Source organism: Sinocyclocheilus anshuiensis, unplaced genomic scaffold, assembly GCF_001515605.1.
Source record: "Sinocyclocheilus anshuiensis isolate Anshui unplaced genomic scaffold, SAMN03320099.WGS_v1.1 scaffold423, whole genome shotgun sequence".
In the NCBI taxonomy this organism is placed as follows: Eukaryota; Metazoa; Chordata; class Actinopteri; order Cypriniformes; family Cyprinidae; genus Sinocyclocheilus; species Sinocyclocheilus anshuiensis.
Genome location: NW_015549610.1, coordinates 669,524 through 679,282, shown reverse-complemented (window position 1 = coordinate 679,282; position 9,759 = coordinate 669,524). Strand labels below are relative to the sequence as shown.

Here is a 9,759-nt window from a genome sequence, read left to right as displayed (position 1 = left end):
AGTGGCCACCCTGCCCGCGGTCTGTGGAGTGGTCGCCATCTGACGTGGCATTCAATTGTCAGGAGATGCTGGCCATGTTTCGAGTTCTGAAACACTTTCTCCAAGACCTAAGAGGTCACCATGTGTTGGTGCTCACCGACAACACAGCATTCAGCTCCACTGGGGCTGGATGCCATGGTACAGACGTGGCCGAGGCTTCGTCTGTATGCCTTTCCTCCGATTTTGCTGCTCCCGGGAGTTCTGGAGAGAGTGCGCCGGGACAGGACCTGTCTGTTGTTAGTATCCCCGTTCTGGCCGGGCCGAGTTGGGTCTCAGGCCTGATTTCTCTCCTCGACGGCGCTCTTGGGAGATTCCTGTCAGGAGAGATCTCCTCTCACAGGCGGAGGGCACGCCCCCGCCCGGAGCTGTGGAAGCTGTGGGTGTGGCCTCTGAGGAGGCACAATTCATAACTTCCAGTCTCTCAACTGAGGTTGTTGAGACTATCCTCCATCCAGGGTAGATGCACCGGGGACCTGATTATAGCACTTAAAACCTGGAAAAGTCAGATTTTCATGATATGTCACCTTTAAGATGTAGAGATAGCTGCCAGATCAGTGTTCGTTCCAGGGCCATCATGTGCCTATTTTTTTATTTGAGGGGACAACAGTGAGGGTCCTGGCTTACTTGGTGCCCTAGACGAAATAACACATGAACAAAGACGTTATTTAGAAACGTATTGGTTTATTGTGAAAGTCTAAGATTTGTTAGACTAGTACTGCAGTTTGAAATTCAGCAAGCCTGGGAAGTGGAACTCTTGTTTTTTGTTGTTGTTGTTGTTTTTTAATTGTACACTGTAAAAATGTTTGTAATTTAAAAAAATGTTAAAGTAAAAATCTGTTAATTGTAAACTGTAAATTATCTTACCATACATATTATGGTCAAAAACTAAATGGTTTAACATCACATTATACGTACTTTTACTGTAAAATAATGTCAAATGTATGGTTTCTGCAAGTAAAAACTGTAATTTACAGTGAAAAACAGTAACAGGACATTCCCAGTAGTCCCTGAGTGACAAAACGATTTTTATTTAATATAAATTATATTGTATAGTTAGAATGTTAAGTTTGACATTTTCTGTTATCTATTACTTAGTTAATGTTCATTGCATTATATGTTTTATGGACAGGCCTTTCATTTTGTTTCTTTCTATTTTACCACCTGTATTAAAGGTAAAAAGCAGATTTTGGTAGTTCACATAGATAGGTATATTAACTTTATATCACTTCATGAAATATAGAGTCATACGTAGTAAAAAAAATACAAGCGCCAATATGCCATACTTGAAACATGAAACTGTCATTTTTTTTTTACTGTGAATTTCTGGCACCCGAAGTTGTGCCTTTTTTTTTAATGATAAATTTAACAAAGAGTAGCTTTGACTTGACAGTTTCTTAACTCTGTGTTTAAAGTCATATATGTTTCAAGCAACTTGAGTGTGGGTAGATAATGACTCTTTCATTGTGCTTTACTTTGCAAATGAATTGCAGAAGGTGCAACTTATGCAATATTTATTGAAGTTGTGTTACAAAAGCACTGGGCTTAGAAGTCTGAAGGGGCTTGAATAGGTATGACGCTTCTTTTTGGTCCCTGTACCTTTAGGAAGACTCATCTCTCACTGTGTGAAAGCTCACTAGCTGCTCTAACATAACAAATTGCAGGTGCATTTGATCTGGAGCGTCTTATTAAACTCCTCAAGGACAGTTCCTGGAGCGCCTCTCTCAAGAGTACAGATTTCTATTTTTTTTTAGTCAGTATGTGATCTTTGCTAGGTTTCCATCAGCCAATAGCCTAACACAACTGTATTTATATGAAAAAGATACCCATAAAGTGTGGATGATAGGTGTTATAGCAGTTATAAAGAGAAAATGGTTTTGCCATATTTATCATTACAATTGAGAAATGGCTTCACGTTTAGTTCATGGGCTGCTTGGCTGAATTCACACTACTTCTGCACGAGTAGCCGTTGTCTTTTTGACACCAGTATCCCACAGGATTTCATTACTTTACAGCAGGTTGTGCTTGTGGTATTATGGAATGTGTTTGTAATCCTGTTACCCAAAGACTGAGCATAGTAAAAAAAGCTGTAAGACACACTCTTCAGCAACCTACTCTCCTCCAGACACAATCATGTCATGACCACAGTGTTTATCCAGTAGAAACTAGAGCAAAGACACATTCAATCAACAGGGTGGTCAAAGGATTATAGGTAAATATTTTTGTCATTAGACTCGTTACCATTTCATCACTCTTCTACAGTGAGGGATTAATCCCGCGGTTTGCTTTGTTTTGTAACAAAACTATTTAGGATAGATAAAATATGGATATATATCTAAGTGAATGGAGTTAACTTTAAGTTAAAAAAGTGAGAAAATTTCTAAAAGTGTTCTTGAGGAGCCAATTTAATCCTTGGATAATTACTGCTGTCTTCTCCATAATGCCATCCAGTTTATGTTTTTCCCCCAGTCCTCAGTTATGATGGTTCATTTGCTTTGATCATCACTTCTATACATTTATAATTTGTTGCATATATTTTCTACACACTTTTTTCTGGTCATACTTAGTCACAATTCTGTCATCATTTACTCACCCTCATTTTATTCCAAACCTGTATGATCTGCTTCTGTGTTTTTTGTCCATACAGTGAAAGTCAATGTTGTTTTCAAACTCGATGATTTTTATTGAATAGACAAAAACAGGTGAAACATTCTTCAAAATATCTTCTAATGTTTTCTATAGAAGAAAGTAAGTCATACAGGTTTGAAACGACATGATGGTAAATGATTTTAATTTTTGGGTGAATTATCCCTTTAAGGAAACATTTACTACACTGTTTGTTCTTCTGTGATTTATTTCCTAACAGAGTCCAACTATAGAGAAGGACAGTTTGGCAACTATAGCCTCCAGGTCCAGTCAGACCAGGGCTGTACCTTTGGTTTCTCCATCAGGACATAAACCGAGTCACCATGACCCGCCAGCCATCCCAGCAGCACCCCAAACCAGCACAGCAGCCTCATTCTTCCTCAGGTAAGCCTAAAAGGTTGGCGATGTGTTTTGCACAGTGCATAGCCATCAGTTCAGCTAATCGTGCTCTGTGGATCCCAGTTTCAATGTCCTGGTCCCTTAGCACCTCCTCAGGCCCTCACTCCCAAGGACCCAGAATCCTCCATTGCCTCTGGCAGTCACGTCACGGCAATGCTTTCTCAGTGCCCATGGAGACTGCAGCGATGTTGAAGGCAGTTCAGCCTAATGTGTTGAAATGTCATCGATCAATGCTCAGGCTTAGCAGTCCGAGAGAGTGCAAAATTCAAATGGCAGAGGTCTCAGAGCTGGACTGGCCATGTATCCGCAGGGATAATGGTTAATCGCTATGTAACAGACCAATTGTTTGCCAAAATTGTTCTTGAGGATTGATGTTTTAGTGTAACGTATCTAGTACATGAATGTATGTATATATTATTTAGTGTAACTAAAATACATTCTATGCACATACAATTAACAAAATATACATTAAAAACATTTAAATAAAAAAACATATATTATAAATATTTTTAATTTAAATTTTTTAATCTTGTACTTTAATTGAAGGAAAAACACCTGACCATATGTACAAAGAACTTCACACAGTCAGTGTCTCAAATTTAGTTAATGGATTAATGCCATAGAAATGGTGCTGAATGTTCAATATGCCCAAAATCTTATATCATGATATGATTCATTTTATTTAATGGTAATGAGATAAATGTACTCATATGGTTATTTCTGCTTAAAATATAGTTATTTTTTTCTTTTAAAAATTTTTGATACCATAGAAATTTCATAAATCTTTTCACCAGTGTCAATATCACAAAAAAAAACAAAAAAAACCCCGAATATCCTAAATGTAAAAAAACAAAAAACCCTCAAGCTCACTGAAGACAAGTAAACAGTCAGCGATTAAATAAGAATAAAAAACTAATTACACGAAATAGGACAAAAAACTACAATAGAACAAATAAATAAGAAATGCTACATACATTATATAAAGTTATGAAATGTATAAAACGCTGCATATTCTTCACTGTGTAAATTAAATGCATATTTCTTCTTATTAAAGTTACAAAAGTGATTTAGTCGAGAGCAGTAAGTTTTTCTCTCTTTTGTTATTTGATCAACATGAATGACAGACAGCAGGAATATTAGACTGCTGTCACTTTAAGAGCTGCCCGGATCACACGTGTTTTCTTTGTCAGCTGTTTGCTTTCACTTAAGACCTAAATTACTGTGTTTACGAGGATACTTGCAAAGATGGCATTTTAACACATACAAGTGTGTGTATTTAATTGTTCAAGGCCTATAAAAATAACTATGAGCACCATCTTCATTTGCGCACCTGTATGACAGCACTCAGAAACGGTGTCTCAGACAACACGCACATATAGCGAAATGAGTTCTCTTAGGCTGCTGATTTCGTTTCAGTGGCTTAAAATAACTTGTTTTTAAACTGCAATGCTTGAAACATGTGCAAACGATAAGTTTTAGTGATCACATAGCACAGCAACAACACCTGAGCATGTAACCGTGATAGAGACGATAGTCCGGTTGACAAATTTCTACCAGTTAATCGTGTCTACCGAATACCGCCTAATCTTTTTCATTACGTTTTTAGGGTAAAAAACGTCAAAATCCTAAAACTTTGTTTATTAGCAGGTTTAAATTGAATTTTGAATCCCATATTTCTAATATGCTTTCATACTTTTGGTTCCCACTAATGATCAAAAACTGAGGCAGGTTCTCAGGTGCACAGGGTAGGATGAAAAAGATACAGATAAACAGAATTCTGTCTCTCTATTTGTCATCATTATTTTGGTCAACAAAAAGACAAAGCAACAATCAACAACAGTGGCTCACCTAATAAACACAGGCAGGAGTTTGTGTCTGTGACCGAATGTCTGGGAATAGAATGAGATGCTCAGAAGTGCGAGACACTAATTGCTGTGTGACACTGCATACAATTAGCCTATTGACAGCAGCGCTCCTCATCTCTATCTCACCACCTTCAGTACCACCTTCTGTAAATGACTGACAGACATCACCCCAGGGGGTTTGCCTTGGCCATTACGTTCCCTTAAAAAAAGTAATAAAGCGGCAGTGGGTTAGTCATGCCATTGATTTTAGACACTGATCACTGTATGACCTGTGCTTCTGTGTGCATCATTAGGTCTTACCGCTAATCTTTTTCCATTTGAGTTGACCCGCATCTAGTGAATTAGTATGCACTGTCAGCTAAAGCACATCTGTCTTTTTGATGCCCAGTGCACACAGTGGTTGATAAATAAGGTGGGTCATAAGGGAAGCCTTTGGCAGTGATTTCTGTGTACACCCAGTCAGTCCAAAATCCTGCGAATGAAAGAATGTGCTATTATGTAAATGAGGCACGACTGACAAATAGAAATTTTGAATATTGCTTAGACTGCCTGTGGCAAAATATCCATATTCATGGCAAAATGTTTTCATGCTTTCCTCAATTATACAAGTCAGAGCAGCTCAAATGTCAGGTGTTGGGCTCATGTCCTCTCCCTGGCCTTGACTTCCACCTGGAACTCACACCTCGCACAGGGTCTTTAAAAACAAGTTGCCATGGTTGCACAGTTGTGAAAGAAAGAGAGGCAGAAAAGGCTAAATAATTATGAGAGAGGAGGTGGAGAGGTGATCAGAAACATATAATTTAGGACCCCCTGTTGCTTTTTTTTCTCTGTTGAAGGCATGTTTTTTTAAAACTGAATTGGAATATTTATATATTTCCTTTCCTGAGTATTAGCCTTCCAATTGTTTGTACTTACAGCAGAATGGGACCATAGATGATATGTAAATTACCTGTACACACAATAAAACTGCAAATGCGATAAGATGTTATGGATGTTAAGGAGATTAGGTTAAAAGTAAAAAGAAAAAAATCCCATTTGTCAACTTGGTTGGCATTTTGAGGGGGAATGACAGGATGGGATCAGCACAGATCAACTAGGAAGTTTGTGTGACTAGACTCCTTAAATGGGTAATTCTCAAAATATGGTGGCAAACATTTCCCTTAAGTTTTCGGTCATAAATTTAAGTTTGACTTTTTTATTGTTTTGCATGTTTGTACATCTAAGATCGTCCAGTGCCTGAAAAACCATTGTCCCCTTTCTTTCTTTCTTTCTTTCTTTCTTTCTTTCTTTCTTTCTGTCTGTCTGTCTGTCGGTCTGTCTGTCTGTCTATCGGTCTGTCATACTATCTATCATGCTACTGGTCTGTCGTTCTATCTGTCTTTCGTTTTATCTGTCGTTCTTTCTATCTATGTATCTATTGTTTTATCTATCATTCTATATGTCATTCTTCGACGTTCTATCTATAATTTTTATCTGTTTTATCTTAATCATTTTGTTTTAGCGTTTATGCTTAACCTGGCCTGAAAAAAAACATGTCCCATTTATTTATTAGAAAACAAAAAAGTAGTTAGTAATATATTAGTAATAAACAAAATTAATATTACACATTATTTAAAAAAAAAATTGTGTATTGTTTCCATGTCACGATTATTATCAAACCTGTTCTTTAAAAATACAAAGAGTACTTACGATCACAGTTCAGAGTAACAAAAGGCTTAAATTTTCCCACCATTTTGAAGAAGTTATTAATTAATAAGTTATTAATTTATTTGGAAAGTCAACTTTTTTTTGAGAATGACCCAGTTAGAGCTTCCCGTATTCCTATTGTGCTCCTATTGGGCCATCCAAGCCTTGCGTCTGTGCGAATGAAGGTTTTCAACTCTGGAGGCATACTGTGGTTTCCGTGACCTTTAACCCCAGTTGTTTTCCTTACAGATACAGATCAAGGATGGTTGTTGTGACAGATTCCCTTCCTCTCATCTGTTTGAAAGTGGCAGTCTAGTAAACACGCCAGAGGGAGTGTAAGAACAGATACAGACACACACACATTCTCACCCACAGATTTGCCTGGGAGGTTTCAGGTATAAAGTTGTTCTTTATTTTCTGATATAGCACAGCATAACCTTAAGTGAAGAGGTGAGCACTCAGCTCTGGTGATGGAGGTATATTTACACTTATCTCCTGCAGTCAGCAGCCTTATGGCCTTTAGGATCACGACTGAATATAGCAGATCAGTGTTCTGTTTTATAGCAAACATATATGTGTCATGTATTGTGTGTGATATACTTCACATCATGCATGAGGCTGAATTGTGCAGAGGTGTGCAAAAACCAAGTACCAGGAACAAGTGGGTTTTTATGACTGAAGGCCAGCTGTAATCTTGCCTTTAAAGATTTACAGATAAAAGCAGAGTGGCTTCTCTATTCCCGTAGATGGGGACCGTCTCTCTCCGGCTTTGATGTCACCCTGTGGACGAGGGCTTCTCTCATGTGCTTTTCCATGGGCTTTCATCGGCACGCTGAGTGTGTATTATCTGCTGGAGTCATGCACCACATTATTGTCCTGCTGACTGCTATGCTGAAATGTATAATCGTCAGGGAACAACAGAGCCGACACCTGTTTGCACTGAATGAAAGTGCTCGTAATAAATGCAGGGGTCGGGAATGCATCTTCTGTTACCTGCTTTTAACAAAAGCTTTTAGGTTTACAATAACCTCTCTCTCTTTGTGTGATAGTATATGCACTTTGTAGAAATGTGTTCGGCTTATCGCGGTTAGGAAAAGTTATAACCTGTAGAACTTCCTAAAGGCAGGGGCGTGTCGCTTCAATACAAAATTCAATGCAACAAGATTTACTGCAGCAAAGCAGTATAAATACAAAGCTTCCGTAATATAAACTGACATTGTTTTGTTATCAATTTGCATTAGGCTAGATGTGGGTGACTTTGCTTCTTCAGTAGAACACAAACAAAGATTTTTAACTCAAGCCGTTGCAGTCTATCAGTCTTATAATGGCAGTCAATTGGGCTCCACGGCTTTGAGAGTAAAAAAAAACATACACAGACAAAACCAAATTAAACCCTGCAGCTTGTGACGATACATTGAGGTCTTAAGACACGAAACGATTAGTCTGTGCAAGAAACTGAACAGTATTTATATCATTTTTTACCTCTGATCCACCGCAATGTTCAACTGTCCTGAGCGTGTTCACAACATCCAATGAGTGACGTATACGCGCGACAGATCAATAATTGTATATTAGGTTGGGATTTGAACCCTATTTGTGTATCACAAGACCAGTGTTTTGCATGTAAGAGGATTTCTGTTTTATATGGATTGTGTGCAGTAGTAAACATTGTATTTATTTATAATAAATATGAATATTTATTAACATTACTATAAACTATGAATCAACAATACAAGTTTTTTTTTCATCTTTTATTTAACTTTCATTGCTTTGGCTAATTTGGCTACTATAGCTTCTTCCAGGTGACAGATGAATTTACACCCAAATATGTAAAAATGCGTAAAAATAATCATTAAAAAAATGCAACTGAGTGGCCTTGGATATAGCAAAAGTTATGAGAAGAGTTTTCTCCTTTCTTTTAAAGATTGATGAGCCCATTTATTTATTACTTTGCTTGATTATATGGTTAGTTGCATTTTATTATTTGCATTTAGCATAATTTTTCAGTGCTGTCCGCCACTATTAGAACAAAAACACTTCTCTAGGAGTGTTTTCTGTGAAATTTGGGATCAATATTTATTATGCAGTTACTTTTATGAATTAATCTAGGCACTTCATTCTCATCTCTCATCGTGTTTCTGATGAGGACGTATTGTATAGTGCATCAGTGTGTGGGTCGTGTGTCGGCTTTTGTTTCTCAGGTCGAGTGTGTTTTGTTGTTGTTGGGCATATAGACATGTCTCTGGTCTGGCAGTCTGTGTTGACAATTCTGGGCCAAATTTCAGCCTGTGACCCAGTTTGTTCGCAGAAAGATTGAGTTGAATAAATAATTGTAAAAGTCTGATGAGAAATAGCTCACATTTTCTCTCTTTTTCCGCATCACTCTATTTTTGTTTCTAATTCCTGTCAGCCTTGTTCCTCCAGCCTTGTTTTGTCTTGCTCCCTCACTCCTTCCTCATCCCTCGTTTCCATGCAGTAAGTAGCTCATGACACGAAGTCTGTTTAAAATGCTATTTACAGAGAGAATATTCTCAGGTGCTTTGAGCACCAACGCTGCCTGTCAGCGCTGTACTCGCACAGATGTGTGTGTGAGTGTATTTGTATGTATAGGCATGTAGGTGATGCTGTCTAAGTAGTAATTAAACATCAGTCTGTGAGTGTGTGGAACTCTGACACTCAGGAAACAGCTGACAGAGAGAGAGAGAGAGAGAGAGAGACTTCAGGTGAAGCAACAGTGGAAACATCTCAAAACAAAGTTTGCGAGAGTGAGAGAAAAAGGAAAAGAAAGAGAATATACTGGTAACAAATGAAGCAACGCTGATTTTTTTCCAGGTCAGCCCTTAAAGTGCAGCAGTAGACTGGAGGGTAACATTTTTCAAGAATTATGAAGATAATGTTATGAATTTTTGCTAACAATAACCTTCCTGTACTTTCACAAACACTGAGCTTCATTTTATTTAAAGTTGCTGTTTTAAATCATGTAGCTCACAGGAGATGAAGACTGCTTATAAAGGCTGTTTTTAATTTACATTTTGAAATCACATGATGAGGACAGAAACACTTCTCTAGTGTGGACAGAAAACGCCACAGGTTACGTATGTAACCCTAGTTCCTCGAGGGAACGAGA

General features: G+C 37.8%; 1 protein-coding gene across 1 annotated transcript in view; it reads left to right on the top strand.

Annotated features, from left to right (window-relative positions):
- LOC107659150 (kinesin-like protein KIF26A) overlaps positions 1–9,759 on the top strand; it is a 100,908-nt gene that overhangs the window by 57,989 nt on the left and 33,160 nt on the right. Inside the window, exon 4 of the mRNA XM_016447988.1 lies at positions 2,903–3,066. Coding sequence (XP_016303474.1) covers positions 2,903–3,066 — 164 coding nt within the window. The remainder of the gene's footprint in view (positions 1–2,902; positions 3,067–9,759) is intronic.